General features: G+C 61.1%; 9 protein-coding genes across 9 annotated transcripts; 3 read left to right on the top strand and 6 right to left on the bottom strand.

The window, feature by feature from the left end:
- Positions 1 to 684: 684 nt before the first annotated feature.
- On the bottom strand, positions 685 to 2,232 carry OT_ostta11g02120 (P-loop containing nucleoside triphosphate hydrolase; the record flags this gene model as incomplete). Its single annotated transcript, XM_022983028.1, has 1 exon — positions 685 to 2,232. The coding sequence occupies one exon, from the start codon at positions 2,230 to 2,232 to the stop codon at positions 685 to 687; it is 1,548 nt and encodes a 515-aa protein (XP_022839962.1).
- A 433-nt stretch (positions 2,233 to 2,665) lies between these two features.
- Positions 2,666 to 5,551, top strand: OT_ostta11g02110 (Carbohydrate binding module family 20; the record flags this gene model as incomplete). Its single annotated transcript, XM_003081983.2, has 1 exon — positions 2,666 to 5,551. The coding sequence occupies one exon, from the start codon at positions 2,666 to 2,668 to the stop codon at positions 5,549 to 5,551; it is 2,886 nt and encodes a 961-aa protein (XP_003082031.2).
- A 38-nt stretch (positions 5,552 to 5,589) lies between these two features.
- OT_ostta11g02100 (Protein of unknown function DUF829, TMEM53) lies at positions 5,590 to 6,558 on the bottom strand (the record flags this gene model as incomplete). Its single annotated transcript, XM_003081982.1, has 1 exon — positions 5,590 to 6,558. One exon carries the CDS (start codon positions 6,556 to 6,558, stop codon positions 5,590 to 5,592), a length of 969 nt encoding a protein of 322 aa, XP_003082030.1.
- Positions 6,559 to 6,660: 102 nt separating this feature from the next.
- OT_ostta11g02095 (Glycoside hydrolase, catalytic domain) lies at positions 6,661 to 8,514 on the bottom strand (the record flags this gene model as incomplete). The annotated part of the gene is made up of 1 exon (XM_022983027.1): positions 6,661 to 8,514. The coding sequence occupies one exon, from the start codon at positions 8,512 to 8,514 to the stop codon at positions 6,661 to 6,663; it is 1,854 nt and encodes a 617-aa protein (XP_022839961.1).
- Positions 8,515 to 8,783: 269 nt separating this feature from the next.
- OT_ostta11g02090 (Flavoprotein pyridine nucleotide cytochrome reductase) lies at positions 8,784 to 11,627 on the bottom strand (the record flags this gene model as incomplete). The annotated part of the gene is made up of 1 exon (XM_022983026.1): positions 8,784 to 11,627. The coding sequence occupies one exon, from the start codon at positions 11,625 to 11,627 to the stop codon at positions 8,784 to 8,786; it is 2,844 nt and encodes a 947-aa protein (XP_022839960.1).
- Positions 11,628 to 11,843: 216 nt separating this feature from the next.
- OT_ostta11g02080 (Short-chain dehydrogenase/reductase SDR) lies at positions 11,844 to 12,839 on the bottom strand (the record flags this gene model as incomplete). Its single annotated transcript, XM_003081979.1, has 1 exon — positions 11,844 to 12,839. One exon carries the CDS (start codon positions 12,837 to 12,839, stop codon positions 11,844 to 11,846), a length of 996 nt encoding a protein of 331 aa, XP_003082027.1.
- Positions 12,840 to 12,867: 28 nt separating this feature from the next.
- On the top strand, positions 12,868 to 14,121 carry OT_ostta11g02070 (UAA transporter; the record flags this gene model as incomplete). The annotated part of the gene is made up of 1 exon (XM_003081978.2): positions 12,868 to 14,121. One exon carries the CDS (start codon positions 12,868 to 12,870, stop codon positions 14,119 to 14,121), a length of 1,254 nt encoding a protein of 417 aa, XP_003082026.2.
- Positions 14,122 to 14,325: 204 nt separating this feature from the next.
- On the top strand, positions 14,326 to 15,360 carry OT_ostta11g02060 (Sde2 N-terminal domain; the record flags this gene model as incomplete). The annotated part of the gene is made up of 1 exon (XM_022983024.1): positions 14,326 to 15,360. One exon carries the CDS (start codon positions 14,326 to 14,328, stop codon positions 15,358 to 15,360), a length of 1,035 nt encoding a protein of 344 aa, XP_022839959.1.
- Positions 15,361 to 15,445: 85 nt separating this feature from the next.
- Positions 15,446 to 16,690, bottom strand: OT_ostta11g02050 (Nucleotide-binding, alpha-beta plait; the record flags this gene model as incomplete). The annotated part of the gene is made up of 1 exon (XM_022983023.1): positions 15,446 to 16,690. One exon carries the CDS (start codon positions 16,688 to 16,690, stop codon positions 15,446 to 15,448), a length of 1,245 nt encoding a protein of 414 aa, XP_022839958.1.
- Between the last annotated feature and the right edge of the window lie 51 nt (positions 16,691 to 16,741).

The following is a 16,741-nucleotide window of genomic DNA, read 5'->3' as shown; positions in this document are numbered from 1 at the left end:
ATCCACGGGCGATTCATCGACGGTGAGAGATGACGCGCGCGCGACGAAGCGCGTCGACGGGTGGGATACCGGAGACGGCGATGGATGAGACGGGGGAGGGCACGAGCGGGCGAGGCGCGATGGGCGCGGCGAACGCGGCGTCGACGAAGGACGAAGCGGGCGACGGCGACGGAAAGGGGTCGACGGTGCGAAGACGTCGCGCGGGAGGGGTGGTGACGCGGAAGAGGTCTTCGCTGAGCGATGGCGCGGATGAGGACGAGGATGGGGAGGCGAAGAATCAACGTTTTGAGTGTAACGTGTGCTTCGACACGGCGAGCGAGCCCGCGGTGACGCCGTGCGGGCATCTGTACTGTTGGAAGTGCATACGGAAGTGGATGGACGCCGGGAACGACGCGTGTCCGGTGTGTAAGGGTGCGATCGCGTCGGACACGGTGATCGCGCTGTATGGATTCGGTGATAAGAGCGCCGGACGCGCGAAGTCGCGAACCGGCGGATCTGACGACGACTTGGAATCCTCCAAGAGCTTGGCAACCGTGCTCGGACTCAGGGGGATCGACACGGCGACGGCTCAGGCGAATCAGCTCTTCTTGGCTCGCATTTTGCTTACAATTGGAACTTTGTTCATCGTGTGCTTGCTCATAATCTAAAAAAACGTCGTGACACCTGACACCTGTAATAGTGAACTTAGTTTGGTTTTGCAACCTTCTCGACACCCTTCCCACGCCAGAGCAAACGAATGGGTGTTCCTGGAAAACCGATGTTTTCGCGAAGTTGCCTCTCCATGTACCGACGGTACGTCTCCGGGAACAGTTTTGGGTCGTTCACGAAGAAGACAAACGTCGGCGGCCGGATGGAAGCTTGAGTAATGTAATAAATCTTCCCCTTCCTGCTGTTCCTGGACGGCGGAAGCTTCCACAGAGTGGCCTCTTGTACCACAGAGTTCAAAGTCGCCGTGGTAAGACGTTTGCGATGATTGACGCTCGCGATGTCGGCGGCGTCTAAAATCTTTTGAATCCTCTGCCCGGTGAGCGCAGACGTGTACACAATCTCCGCATACTCAAACACGCGCAGTTTCAACCGCATCTCGTCCGTGTACTTGTTCATCGTATACGTATCTTTATCCACCAAGTCCCACTTATTGATGCAGAGAACCAGGGCGCATCCTTCCTGCGTCGCGCGCTCGGCGAGGACAAAGTCTTGTTGACTCGGTCCTTGCGTGGCGTCGATGACTAAACACACCACATCCGCGCGTTTCATAGCCTGTAACGCTCGTCCGACGCTCAACTTTTCCGCGCCGTCTGATCCTGATTTCACTTGCGTCCTTCGACGGATTCCCGCCGTGTCTATGAGCGTGTATTTCTTCCCCGTGTACTTATCCTCCACCATGGTATCAATGCTGTCGCGCGTAGTGCCCGAGAAATCGCTCACGATCGATCGCATCTCGCCCGCGAGCCCGTTCAAGAGTGAGCTCTTGCCCACATTGGGTCGACCGATGATGGCGAGGGTGACGGGTACTTCCTCCTCCTCCTCCGGAACGTCGCCGTCGCCGACTTGCGGCGGCTGCGGAAGCGTCGCGCACACATTGTCCAAAAGATCACCCGTGCCGGTGCCGCTGATCGCCGACACGGCGAGCGGCGTGACGTCACCTAACTGCCAAAAATCGATGATTTGCTCCTCACCCTTTGTCGTGCTCTCGCACTTGTTCACCGCCAAGTGCAGCGGCTTGTCCGAGTGCGAGCGTCTCAACCAGCGATAAATGTCTCTATCAGCCTCCGTGAGTCCAACCTGCCCGTCGACGACGAACACGAGCACCGCCGCCTCCTTCACCGCTTCCGCGGCTTGCGCTTCGATCATGGCTGGTAAAATCTCCACGCCACCGACGCGATCGATCTTCGGCGCCCCCTCTGGATTCCTCGGCAAATTCTCGAAACCGCCCGTGTCCACCATCATGAACTCACTCTCACCCCAGTACGAGCGCGTGTACATTCGATCCCGCGTCACCCCCGGTTCATCGTACACAATCGCTCGCTTCGTCCCCGTGAGCCTGTTGAACAACGCGCTCTTCCCCACGTTCGGTCTCCCGACGACGGCGACGCGCGGGAGCGCCGCATCCGGCACCTTGCTCCAATCCCTCCGCGTCTTCCGCCGCATCCGCGCCGCCGTTCCCCGCTCGCGCCGCGTCCCACCACTCGCATCATCATCACCACACGCACCACCACCATCGACATCCATCGCACCATCGTCGTCGGCCTCGTCCATCGACGCGTCCGCGTCGCCCGTCTTCGCCCCGCCGTCGTCCCCGCCCCGTCGCGTCTCCGTCCCCCGCGCGCGCGCGTTCTCCCTTCCCAGCGCCCGCGCCCACGTCTTCGCCGTCGAAAAATCGCCATCGTCGACCCCATCGCGCGACGAAAACGATCGTCCCTCCCGCCCGTCGTCGTCGCCGTCGTCGTCGTCGCGTCCCGCCGCCGTCGCGCCGCCGCGTCGTCCGAATCGTCCACGCGCCCCGTCGCGTCTCCACGTCCCCGTCCGCGCGCGCGCGCACGCGCACACGAGCGCGCGGACGTTCGCGCGCATCGCCGCCGCGCGCGTGGACGTGCGCGGCGCCGACGCGGGGTCGACGCGGTGGCGACGCCGACGCCGAGGGCGATGGGTCGTTTGATGGGTCATGACTCGTCACGGAGGAGACTCGAGCCTCGCGAACGAATCAATCATCCGTCATTCATTCGCGCCGACGACGACGCCCACCATGGTCCGCGTGGCGTTCGAGACGACGTACTGGACGAATTGGGGCGACCACGTGCGCGTGGTCGGCGCGTGCGCGGCGCTCGGGCGGTGGGACGCGCGCGCGGCGCCGGCGATGACGTGCGCGCACGGCGCGAATGCGCGTGAATTAATCTGGACAGCCGTGGTCGATCTCGACGTCGACGGCGACGACGACGACGATGGGATCGCGTACAGGTACGTCGTCGTCGACGCCAGGGGCGCGGTCGCGGCGTTCGACGGAGAGATGAAGATGCTGGATCTGAAAAGGGGACGGCGCGGGACGACGCGGGCGGAGACGCGAGACGCGTGGGGGGGGCGAACGCCGTGGGAGGCGGTGTTGGCGCGCGCGGCGTTCGCGAACGTCGTGGGGACGAGTGCGGGGACGATGTGTGCGCGCGATGGGGGGGTGGAGGGCGATGGAGTGGTGCGCGAGGGCGGCGCGGATGGACCGCGCGTGCGGTTGGAGATTCGCGCGCCGCGCGAACGAGGCGAGCGTCGAGTGATGGTGCGCGGCACGTGCGCGGCGTTGGGGAAGGGGGATCGCTCGCGAGCGAAGGCGATGAGTAAGGCGGCGGGAAGCGACGTGTGGTGGATCGAGTTTGACGTCGACGCGTCGGAGACGCCGTTTGAGTACGCGTATTTCGTGAGCGACGACGCGGGCGCGGACGTCGAGGACGTTCGCGGCGCGCTCGTGTGTTCGCCGAGCGCGAGCGAGGAGGAAATGAAGAGTACGATGGTGATTCATCGCGACGGCGCGCTCTCTGTTGGAGAGATGTGGAAGGGTGCGGGTGTGGCCCTTCCCGTGTTCTCCGTTCGCACGTCGAAGAGCGTCGGTTGCGGCGACTTTGTGGATTTGCGCCGCGTGGTCGACTTCGCGTCCGAGACCGGCATGTCCGTCGTCCAGGTGTTACCGGTGAACGATACGTGCGTGTACGGCACGTTCTGGGACTCGTATCCGTACTCGTCTCTCTCGGTGCACGCGTTACACGTCATGTATCTGCGCGCGCAAGATTTGCCCGGAGTGAACGAGGAACTGGCGGAGGATATCGAGACCGCGCGCGCGGCGTTGGACCTGGAAGAGATCGATTACGAAATGACTGTGAAAGAGAAACTCTCTTTCGCGCGTCGGGCGTATTACAACAGCGGCGAGAAAGTCTTCGAGACGGATGGATTTAAGGAGTTTTACGCGAGGAACGAGCACTGGCTCAGACCGTACGGCGTCTTCTGCGTGTTGAGGGACTTGTTCGGCACCGCCGAGCACTGGCGATGGGGAGTGTTCGCGAAGTATTCGGAAGACGTCTTGGACAAGGTCGACTGCGAGGGAGGCGACCTGTACGAGTCCACGCGATTTTGGTACTACCTCCAGTACAACTTGCACGAGCAACTGCTCGAGACGGCGACGTACGCAAAGTCGAAGGGAATCGTCCTGAAGGGAGATCTTCCGGTGGGCGTCGACAAGCGTAGCGTCGACACTTGGATGCATCCGCGACTATTCCGCATGGATACCTCAACCGGGGCTCCGCCAGACGCCTTTGACCCGCGCGGACAAAATTGGGGATTCCCGACCTATAACTGGGAACACATGGCCGAGGACGACTACGCATGGTGGCGCGCCCGCATGCAACATCTCGAGCAATATTTCAGCGCGATTCGCATCGATCATATCTTAGGTTTCTTCAGAATCTGGGAGCTCCCCGCGAGCGCCACGACGGGCTGCATGGGGCGCTTCAGGCCGTCTCTTCCGCTCACGCGAAGCGAACTCGCCTCGCGCGGACTGTGGGATGTCAACCGGTTGACGGAGCCTTACATACAGTGGAACGAGCTCGAAACTCTTTTCGGCGATCACGTCCAAGACGTGGCTTACCGTTACATGGTTGAGAAAGACGACCAACGTGGTTTGTGGCAGTTCAGACCTGACTTTCAGACTGAGGAGTCGATCATCGCCGCCACGAAACCTCATAAGAACACGCCAGCAAACTTAATCGGAGATCAACTCGCGATACGCGATGGTCTCATGAAATTGTTCCAAAATAGGTGTCTTCTGACGGACAAAGAAAATTATGACAACTTCTATCCTCGATTCGGTCTGGAAGACACGAGTTCTTATCAAGCGCTCGAGGGATGGCAGCGCGAGACGCTTCGCGAGTTGGCGAATGATTATTACTTCGGTCGTCAGATGGATACGTGGCGAAATCAGGCGCGCATGGTGCTACCGGCGCTATTGCGCTCGTCGGACATGCTCGTGTGCGGTGAAGATCTCGGTTTCACGCCGACGTGCGTTCCGCCAGTGATGGACGAACTTGGCATTTTGGGCTTGCGCATCCAGCGCATGCCACCCGTCGGCGAGAGCGCGGAGTTCGGTCAACCGCACACGTATTCCTATTTAACCGTCTGCTCGCCTTCTTGTCATGATACTATGACCACGCGCGCGTGGTGGGAACAAGATGAGGCGCGCAGACAGCGTTACGACGCCATGTTTCATGGTGGGACCGATGAAAAATGTACGCCGAATGTCATGCGCAACATTCTCGTGCAACACATCGAGAGTCCGAGTGTTTTGGCCATCTTTCCGATCCAAGATCTGCTCGCACTCGACGCAGAGTACGCGAAGAGACCAGCTCTTGAAGAGACGATCAACGACCCGACGAATCCGAAGCATTACTGGAGATACAGACTCCACGTGCCGTGCGAGGACATGTTGGCCAACGGTGCCTTCGTGAAAGAGATCAGGGAACTCCTTCGAGCTCGAGCACACGTTAATCAGTCAAGTCACTTGCGGCTTAACTAATGAACCTGTTGTATTGCTAGAGAACTAACTATCTGTAACTACTGTACCGTCGCGCCTCTAATCTCTGATAGGAACGTGTGCACCTTCTTGCGATAATCATCAAAGCGAGAAGCCTCCCGTCCTATCTCGCAGTGCGCCGCGTCATGGTATTTGTGCAGATCACTCCTCGCCCCGGTTTTCTCTTCCCTCAACCGTGCGAATGCTTCGATTTCGCGCGGGGAAATCAACACATCCGCCTCACTATAAGCGAACATGGCGGGACAGTGCGGCGGCGTCCAGGACGCGTCTTCAACCGACGACGCTGGCGCCTTGCCCCACACCTCATCGATAGACCGCAAACGCGCGTCGATCGACGGCCGCATCATTAAAGCTTTCGCAAATGCCTCGAAAATGGGCGCCGGTTCGGTCGTCGCGCTCGCGCCTCCGATCACCGCCGCCGCCGCTCTTGCGATGATATCCGGTCTCAAATTTCCCGGAGCGCAGTCGAAAACAAACCCCTTCGTTCGATCGAACAGCGCCCGCGCCCGCGCGTCCCCATTCCTCGCCTTTAACATTAAGTTACCCGCGAATATGAAACCGCCGTTCGACGCCACGTGGACCACGATCGGCCCTCTCCGCTCCGTCGCCTGTCTCTTTGACAGCGCTCGCAACACGTAGTCTCCGTACGCGTCCGCCACGCTCGGCACCAACGTGCTCACGCTAGGCGGCGCCACCGCGACCGCGTCCCACTCCGCGTCGACGTACATCATCGCATACTTTTTCACGTGTCTGAGCTCGCAACCGAACCATCCGATGACCACAGCGAGCGGGCGCGTCGCGTTTGAAGACGATTCGTCCCTGGACAAGAGTTCACAGAAAGGTGCGATTGTGGTCGACGATACGGACGCTGAGGTCGACGAGGCGGCGCGAAGGGTTCGTCGAGACGGCCTGTCGTCCCTCGCGCGCCGAGCGGAGGACGCGGTGGCGCGAACGCCGACGATGGCTCGGAGAGAGGCGGCGCGGAGCATGGCGCTGCGCGCTCTGAGGCGAGCGAGTGAAGGAAACGATGAGGACAACGTCTCTCTTGCAACACAAGTCTATTAAGGTCGATTAGTTCGGCTAGTTTACTCTCACACCAATCCCGAGTGTTCGTTCGGGGTGTCGTCGATGTCGATGCGAACGCGCTTGGCGAGCGCGGCGGCGATGAATACGCACGCAAACGTGACGCCGAGGCCTCGCATCGCGAGCGCCTCGCCGTCGCTTCTCTTCCCGAAAGATGCGATCATGTCATCCATCGCGTTGTTCTCTCGAGCTACGCCGAGCGCGGGCTCGGGTTCTTCGGGTTCTTCGGCGTGTTCACCCCGCATGTACGCGGAGTAATGCTCGAGAGATTTCTTCGGATACCGCTTCATTTTCTGTCCGTACTTGCCGCTGTAATCAATGTACACGAGACCGAATCTCTTAGAAGCGCCATCGACCCACTCAATGTTGTCGAACATGGACCAATAAAAATACCCGATCACCTTTGCACCTTTACGCATGGCGCTTCGAGCGGCGCCAAGGTAGGCATCGATGAACTGCACACGCTCTGAATCGTCGAGCGTTTCCGCAATGTCGCCCTTCTCCGCAATGTCGACACCGTTCTCGGTGATGATAATCTCCGGATCGTCGTACTTTTCTTTGATATGGAGTAAAATCTTCTCCAAACCCCACGGAACGACGCGCAACCAGTTGCTCTGAGCCTCCTTACCGATCGGTTCCTTGCTAGACTCCGCGAAGAGTGTGATCTCCCACGGCTGCGGCTTGCCGCCAATTCCCAATTGCGATGCCGCCACCGGGGCGGGAACGTGCTTGACGTAGTAAGATGTGTAATGGTTAAGCGCGAAGAAATCAACGCTGCCCTTGATTTGAGCTTTCTGCTCCTCCGTAAATTGCGGCAAAAAGTAACCCAGTCGCGAACGCATGCTTCTCGGGTAGTCTCCGGTGAACACCGGATCGGCAAACCAACCGAGCTCTTCGTCCATCGCATTCGCCGCGGCGGTGGCGTCGTCCATCGAATCCGACGCCGGTTCGGCCCATGCACTGTTCAAATTCAGCGAAAGTTTTCCCCCCAAATCCGCGTACTTCTTCCTATACAATGCCACCGCCCGCGCGTGGGCCAATAACATGTTGTGCCCAACCTTGAGCTGCTCCTCGACGCCCCGGCGTCCCGGGGCGTGCATTCCCGCACCGTACCCGAGCTCACAAATCGTTTTAGGTTCGCTAATAGTGGTCCAGTACTTCACTCCTTTGCCCAATCGCTCGAACACGGCGTCGGCGTACGTCTCAAACGCCTCTACGACTTCGTCTCGCGCCCACGCGCCCTCACACACGCCATTGCTCGACCTCGTCCTGTTCGCGAAGCATAGCCAAATCGGCGTATCCCAGTGAAATAACGTGATGTGCGGCTCGATGCCACTCTTCCGCAGCGCACCGAGCACGCGCTCGTAGAACTTGAAGCCTTCCTCGCGCTTTGTCCCATCCGCTCGCATCAGCCGCGGCCAACTCAGTGACATCTTAAAGTTCTTCACCCCCGCCTCGGACATCATCTTCACGTCGTCCTCATACCGTTCGTAAAACTCGATCCCTCGTCGCATCTCCGCCGCGGCGTCGCGTCCGAGCGTCGCCGCCGCGAAGGCGTCCCACGTGGACTCTGGGCGCTTCCCACCCGCGCCCTCGATCTGCCACGCCGACGTCGCGACGCCGAACGCGAACGACGCCGGGAATCGCGCGTTTGACGCCTTTAGGACCGTCACCGCCCCATGTGGATCCGCGGACGCCGAGGTCGACGCGCCAGAGACGCGGGATGGAATCGCACGAGACTTTGGGTGTTCAGTCGCGAGCGTCGCCTCGTCGCTCGCTCGCGCGGTGGCTAGGAGAGCGAGGGAGGCGACGAGGACGGCGCCGAAGGACGCACGGTCGATTTCTCGACCGCGACGTCGCATCTCGCCGATCGCGAACGCGTCGCAGTGAGGTCTCGCGCTCGTGGGTGTATGGGTGTTGCGCGATGAGTGAGCGGGACGCGTGACGTTGAGTAATTTTACACTCTGTTCGATCGCTCCTTGTGCGGTCCTAACTCCTGCGTCATAGAACCTGAGAAAAAGAGACTTAGCGTGAACTCTCTTCAAGTGCTGATCGTGACTCACCAGCGACTCGCCAGGTTTGTATTTGAAAATGAAAAGTGGGCACTGCGTTACAAAACAACTTTAATCAATCAACTCCAGATATCGCGGACGTAGCGACCGGACTTGGTGTAATCCATGAGCAGGGTCTCCGCGGTCTTCTGGTCTGGTACGACGCCGGCGTCGGTGATGACTCGGATGAGCGTGGCGTGGACGTCCTTGGCCATGTGCGCCCCGTCGCCGCACACCATGATGTATGCGCCTTCAGAGATCAAGCGAGCGACCTCGGTGGCGTGCTCCTGGATCTTGTGCTGAACGTACACCTTTTCGCTCGTCTCGCGGCTGAAGGCGCACACGAATTTAGTGAGAGAGCCGTCGTCGACGAAGCTCTGCCAGTCTTGCTCGTACAGGAAATCCTCGTCACGTCTTCGGCAGCCAAAGAAGAGTATTGCCTCCGATAACTTCTCACCCTTCTTAGCCTTGGCGCGCCTGGCCTGAAGAAAGCCGCGGAACGGGGCCACACCGGTCCCGGGGCCGATCATGATGATCGGCGCGGCAGTATCTTCGGGCAATCCAAACTTCAGACTTGGCTTGATGTACACCGGAACTTGAGCACTCTCGGACAGGGCGTCGAGCCAGTTGGTCGCGACTCCGCGGCGGTCCTCTCCGTTCGGAGCTTCAAATTTGACGACACTGAACGCAACCGAAGGATTCGTCGGTGCCACTTCCGGAGAGCACGTGATGGAATACAATCTTGGCGCGAGCGGAGAGAGAGAGTCCAATAGCTCAGCCAATGGGGGAGCGCAGCTTGGAAAACGTGCCAACAGTGTCAACAGAGTGGGTGACTGCGATCGGATCTGAGCTTCATAATCGCTTCGTCCACCACGAGAAGATAAGTGCAAGAGCGCGTCTTTCTCCTCCGCATTGGTGCAGTGTTCTGCGAGGAATCGAAGAAGCGACTTGCGCGGACACCCGGTCACATCGATGAAATTTGTAAAGGCAGATTCGACGGTGCACGGAGTGCGCACGTGCGGTAAGGGGTGCGTTGCATGCTCATCATTGTCTCCTTTTTTCCATTTGAGCGTGAAGACGGCATCCGCCTCAAGACCGAGACGTGCGACGATGCCCTGCACCAGGCTCTTGTCGTTTTGCGGAATCACCCCAATAGAGTCCCCAGGTTTGTAAGAGATGGCGCTCGATCCGAGATCGAACTCCAAGTGTAACACTCGACGATCGGATGTAGGACTGGTGAGTAGCTCGCGCTTGGAAATACTGGCCATGTAAGGTGAGGTGACGGTGTACGCTCCATCCGAGTCTGGACCGTGCTTGACCGGACAAGCGTCCACTTCTGTTGTCTTTGGCATCCACTCGACTTCACATCGACAGATGGGTAGCGGCGGAACGCCCTCAATGCTCTGCTTCTTGGGCACCTCGATTTCCTTGACCTGGGCCTCCGGCGCGGCGACCGCCACGTCTCCCTCAACGGTCTCGCCGATGCGCAGTTTGTGCGACTTCACGCGAGCGCTTTCGAGACGCGCCCAGTAAGCGTTCGTCCAGGCGTCGACTTGCTCGTAAAGACCAAGGGTATCGTCGCACTCTGCGCGTTTCGCAAAAGCCTTCGCTCCGAGATCTTCCATGATTTGTGTAAACATTCGCGGAACAGCCATGAACGCGCTGTAGTTTTGATCGCCGAGGCCTAAAACAGAGTACTGAACTCCGATGCCTCCCTGACCCTTCTCTTTCTTCGCCTTGCGCTTGAGTCGAGTGAAAAACGTATCACAGTTATCGGGGGCGTCGCCATCCCCTGTACTGGAAACGACGAACGTGATGACCGCTCCTGGTTTCAACACGTCACCCGGTTCGACTTCGTTCATGGCGCACACCTCAACAGGGTAGCCCTTCTCTCCGGCCTCAGCGGCGAGATTTTTGCAAATCTCTGCAGCGTTACCCGTCTGAGAACCGTACAAAAAACACAATTTTGCGCTCTTCGTCGCTTCCAAACTCTTGTTCGTCTCGACAAATTTGGGAAACATTTGTTTCGACCACGGTATGACGTCTTCGTCAAGACCAATGGCATCGTTTGCTTCGCCGCGATCGACGATGCGTGTGCCGCCGAGCGCGGCGAGCGCAGAATCCAAGGTCTGTGCCGATTGGTTGCAATCCTTCGCCGTCGTGGTCTGGCGATCGAGCAATAGATTCGTATCGCCGAGACCCAGAACGGCAAAGAACAACTTGTCTTTGAGCATGTCTCCGTTTGTACCCTCCTTACGTTTACGATTGAAGAATCGGACGCACGATCCAGCAGCTTCGGCCGGCTGCGCATTTTCAACCGTCTCCACGACGAAAATTGCCACGCACGGCGCAGAATCGTACTCCATGTCACGGAAATCGTCCATCTTGAGCACGCGAACCGGCGTGCCGTGGTCACGCTCTGCCTCGACGGCCAAATCTTTCGCGATCTGTCCCGCCGCCTCACCGCCGTGCAAAATGAACGCGCGAATAGAGGAATCTCCCGACCCCGTCTCCGCCGCCGCGCTCGAGCTCGCCGTGGTCGCCTCCCCCGCGCGCGCGTCCCGCGTCTCGCCCGTCACCGCCGCGCTCTTACGCATCTTCGCCAGCATCGCCGCCGATCCCGTGAGCGCGACCGGTTCTGAGGGTGCCGCGCTCGTTATACCTATCGCACTCGTTCGCTTCGTCGTCTTCTCCGTCGTCTTCGCCACTGGCATCGCCGTCGGCTCTTTTCCCGCGTCGTCCGCATCCGCGCCGACGCGCGTCCCGTCTCCGCTCGCCTCGCCACCGCGCGCGCCCAGAGTCGCTTTAATCGTCGCGACGACGGCTGCGATCGCCCCCACGGAGATCCACACCGGCGCCGCGGCGACGAAGACGGCGAACGCGAGCGTCACGAGCGCCCACGAGCGCGCCGGCGGTGACGACATGAGATCGACGACGACGAAACCTGTCACGAGCGACGTCGACGGGGCGCGATGGGCGCGACGACGCCGAGATCCACCGTTTGTTCGCGTTCGTCTCGACTCCCTCGCCGCGCGTTGACGCGGAGAAGGTCGACGCGGGCGAGAAGTGCGGACAAGATGCGCGCGCGCGCGCGAAGGGCGCGGGCTCGACGTTTCGTCGCTATCTACGTGATTATGATTCTATTCGAACGGTAAGAGCTCGACGCCGTCGTCGTCGTATCTAACGTCGCTAGATGTTCGCACGCGATCGCCGTTTGCGTCGAAATGACGACCGCCCGAGCCGGTGACGATGCGCGGGAGTTCATCGAACATGCGCCGCGCGGCTTCGAGCGGCGTGAGATACTCCACGGGCGACGTCGATCCCTCGGGAAGAGCGAGCATGCGATCGACCAGGGCATCGGCGATCACGCTCGGTTCTTCTGCGAGCGCGTTGAACACGCGCTTCGAGATGGGATTCGCGTTGCCGTTTCCCAAGAGTACGCGCGTCAGAGCCAAACCGGGCGAGAGTTGATGAAACTCGCATCGAATCGGCGGCGACATCGCCCGCACCTCCGCGTTCAGCGCCTTGGTGAGCGCGCTCAATCCAGTCTTCGTGGACTTGTGCGTCGCCGCCGATTTCGACAGATTCGCCCCCCAATCGCTGAAACCAAAATTGAAGACGACCACGCGCTTGGACGTCTCTCTCGCCAATCGCTCGCACGTCCTCGCCCCGAGCAACGGACCGAGCAAATTCGCCCGAACCACCGCCGAGATCTCTCGTGCGTCCACGTCACACAACGGCGCGTTCTTCGTCACCGCGCCCGCCGCGTTTATCCAGTACACGACGTCGACGTCCAGGCGTTCCGCCGTCTCGCGCGCCCGCCGTCCCAACGCCTCCACGTCCGCCGTCTCTCCCACGTCGCACCGCGCGAACGCACACGCCGCGCCCAGCGTCCTCGACGCCGTCTCCGCGCGCGCGCCGTCACGACTCGCGAGCACGACCGCGCACGAGCGCGCCACGAGCGCGCGCGCGAGGTGATATCCGAGTCCACGCGCGCCGCCCGTGATGACGCACACGGCGCGCGTCGCCGACGCCGTTCGCGCGTCCGCTTTCGCGCGCGCGACGACGCGGTGTCCGCGCGCGCGCGCGCGAACGCGAACGCCCCGCGCGGTGCCCGCGGACGCGGTGCGCGACATGGAACGCGGGGCGAATGATGACGACGCGATGTCGACATCGCGCGACGCCTCGCTCGCGCGCATGACCGAGCGCGTGGCCCTGCTCGAGCGCGAGCGTCGCGGTGGGACGTCGACCGCGGACGACCCCGCGCGCGCGCGCGTCGCCGCGAGCGCGATCGCCGTGAACGCGACGTCGAGGGAGACGAGCGAATGCGCGGGACCGCGCGCGGAGGACGGTGGCGCGGCGTACGGTGGGCGCGTCTTCGGCGTCGCGATGGAGGAGACGCGCGCGTTCGCGGTGGCGAGCGCGCTGTGCGTCGTCTTCGTCGGCGCGTCGTGTTACTTCGAGGAGTACATGTATAGACAACTGCCGGCGTTTGATTACTACTGGACGGTGGCGCTGGCGGAGCTGTTGGCGTTCACGTTGATCGCGAGCGCGAGTGCGATCGCGAATGGGACGCTGCGAGCGAAAAGGAAGGCGCCGATGGAGCTGTACGCGGCGCAGGCGCTGTTGTTGGCGGCGTACAGCGCGGTGGGGAAGTTGTGTTACAAGTGGATCAACTACGCCACCGGGACGGTGTTGCGGAGCTCAAAGTTAGTGTTCACGATGGGAATCTCAACGATCTGGTTGAAACGGAAATATAAACTCCACCAAATGGTTGCGGCCGTGCTCTTAGTCGTCGCGGTGGCGTTTTTTGGCATCGCCGAACACGAAGTCGGAGGTCAAAAGGAACCAGAGGTGGCGGCGACGGACGACGGCGACGCGTCGATCGGTTTGGGACGAGACGCAAAGTTCGCTCTGGGGTTCGGCTTGTCTGTGGTGGCAATCTTCTTAGGTTCTCTGCAGAGTAACGTATCCGAGCACGCGATGCGCAACCACGGCGCGAGCGTGCAGGAGAATATTCTGTACTCGAACGCCATAGGGACCGTCTTCGCCCTGGCCGCCGTGGTTTTCATAGAGGGCAACGCCTCGTTGCGCTACATGCGCACCGTTCCCGGCGCTTTCCCCTTGCTCCTGGCGCGCTCGGTTACGTTTTATCTCGGCGCTTACACGTTCTCCATCATCGCCAAACATTTTGGCGCCACCGCCGCCACCGCCGTGAGCACTCTGCGCAAAGCGCTCACCGTCATCGTGTCTTTCATCGCCTTCCCAGCGGACAAGCCCTTGGCGGGATACTTCGCCATCGGTCTCGTCGTCTTCCTCCTATCCGTCTTCGTCGAATCGGCGCACCACTTCAAAGCGTGCTTCGACCGCGTCGCCAGGGCGCAGCGCGGCGAATACGCCAGGGACGATTCGGTCTGACGCGCGCCCGCGCGCATTCGCGCGCCGGTACCGGTACGGTACCGGTACCGCTCGTGTAGCATAGCTGTATCATTGCGACTCAGAATTTACGTAGCCGTCAAAACCTCGACGTCGCGGATGCAGATCCACGCGTTCGCTCGCGACGACCCCCGTCGCGTTCGACGCGCGTCGCGCGCCGCACAGTGTTCCTCGTCAACCAGCACCATGCCCGTGGTCGTCGCCCTCGTGCGCGCGCTCGACGGCCGAACGCGATGCGTGGACGTGGATATCGACGCGACGAGCGACCGCGACGGGCTCGATCGCGCGCTGCGCGACGCGTGCGCGCGGACGGACGCGAGGTTGTGTCCGAAGGGCGCCGTCGTGCGATTCTCTTCGAGAAGATCGCTTCTCGGACGCGCGCGTGGTGGCTCGACGCACGCGCGGGCGGAGGTCACGGCGACGCTCATCGGTGGGAAAGGTGGATTCGGGACGCAGCTTCGAACGGCGGCGAGGCGGGGGCGGCAGACGACGAATTTCGACGCGTGTCGGGACCTCAGCGGACGACGATTGCGCGCGGTGAACGGCGAGCGGAAGATCGCGGAGTGGGAGGCGAGAAAAGAGGAGCGGGAGAAGGAGATTCAGGCGGAGAAAATGGCGAGTAAGCAGGCGAGCGTGAGCGGGGAAGCGAGACTGCGAGAGTTGGAGGAGAAGGAAAGGGAGTCGTATCAGGCGGAGCGAGAGCTCGTGAACGAGAGCGTGAACGCGGCGGTCGCTTCGGGGATAGGCAAGGCGATCGCGCTCGAGGCGGCGAAGCGAAAGAGTGCGGCAAATGGGAAAGATGTGGTGGAGAGTTGGGACGAGAGTGACGAGAGCGACGACGATTTCGATGATTCAGCGTTGCTCTTTCCGAAAGCATCGACGGCCAATAAACGAGCAAGAGTCGCGAGCCCCTCGGCGGAGACGTGCGAGCGAGCAGCCGAGGTTGAGACGCCCAAAACCGCGGAGCGGAAAGCCGAGCGTAACGCGGAACCGGCTTCAACAGCGCCGAAGACGGAGGAAGTTCAAGAGGAAGTGGAACTTGACCTGAAACTCTACTCGTCCAGCGTTGAGCTTGAAGCGCTTGGGTTAGACCGTTTGAAGCGCGAACTCACGAGACATGGTTTGAAGTGTGGCGGAACCATCACGCAGCGCGCGGAGCGGCTTTTCCTATTGCGCGACAAGACGCGCGATGAGCTCGACAAGAAACTTTTTGCAAAGTAACGAGTTATTTTTTGCGCGACGCTGACAAATTGTAAAATCAACGCGGAACTACACTGGAAATTCGCACTAAACGCACTAATCCTATTTACGAGCGTCTCGAGTGGTACTCGCGATCGAACTCTGTCGCATTCATGTAACGCGCGGTGACGGTTCGACCGCCAAACGTGCGACCTTGCATCATCTTGTACGCACTCTCCGAGCTCGAAGTCCGTTCGAACTGCACGAACACGCGACTCACGGTGTTTTGCTTGATATCTTCGTCCCTCGGTGATTGGACGAAAACCCGAACCACGCGTCCACACTTGCTGCACTCATCCTCGACATCGTACTGCAAGTCTTTCCTTTCTCGTCCGCTGCGCAAGACGGCGATATCAACCATGTTCTCCAGGCACAGATACTCCGTAGACGCATCCGCACGCGTCTCTTCCTTCTTCGCATAATCGCTCGTCTCAGTCTTCGGAGCCGTCGCGGCCGTGCCGCGTTTGTCCAACTCCGCGTTGACCTCCGCCAGGCGCTCTGGCGCCGGGAGCACGTACTTGACGTCCAAAACCGATCGCTTCTCTTCCGGATCGTCAAAGTACCTCGAGGGTCTGGTGATGTGTAACGGTCGTCCCACGACGTGCATCTGGTCCAATCCAAGCGCCGCCGTCGCTAGCGCCGCGCTCCGCATCTCCAAACGAGCGTACTTCTGATGCGTGTCCATGATGATGGAGAGCACCGGCGGCAACCCGCCCACGGCTCGGCACGCCTCGGGAACGATCTTTTGCAGCACAATGTTCATCAACTCGCACAGCGTCGTCGCCCCGATCTGTCCCGAGACCAGATTACCCACGTGCACTTCTCTTCGCGCGCGCTCCGAATCGGCGTTCCGCGACCGCTCGTACGTAACCGCCCGCGACTCCAACCACTGCTCCGCCAACGCCTCACGCGTCTCCACCTCCCGCGCGTGCGGCCGTCTCGGCGCTCCCCCGAACCGCCGTCGCTCTTCATCCGGCGACGTTCGCTCCCGCGCGTCCCGTTCGTCTCGTCCGCCGCCGCCTTCGTCCCGTCGTCCGAAGCGCCCCCCCGACTCCTCTCGCGCGCCATCCCTCGACCGTTCTCGGCGCTCGTACGGTGCGCGCGATCGATATCCACTCTCCCTCGATCGTCCGCGCGCGCGCGGTCGCTCCCGGCGCGCCCAGTCGTCGTCCCGTCCGCGATCGCGTCGCTCGCGTCCACGGTCCCCATCGCGCGCATCCTCCGCCCACCACCGCTCGCGCGCCCATCTCTCGCGCGCGCGGTCGTCCGATCGCTCGCGCCCGTCGTCTCGACTCCTCGACCGCGCGCGCATCGTCGGTCGTCGCGCGCGGTGGACGAATCGCCCGTCGCAGTGTGCGTCGCG

The sequence above is a fragment of the Ostreococcus tauri genome (genome assembly GCF_000214015.3).
Source record: "Ostreococcus tauri WGS project CAID00000000 data, contig chromosome 11, whole genome shotgun sequence".
Classification (NCBI taxonomy): domain Eukaryota; kingdom Viridiplantae; phylum Chlorophyta; class Mamiellophyceae; order Mamiellales; family Bathycoccaceae; genus Ostreococcus; species Ostreococcus tauri.
This window is presented reverse-complemented; position numbering and strand designations above follow the sequence as displayed.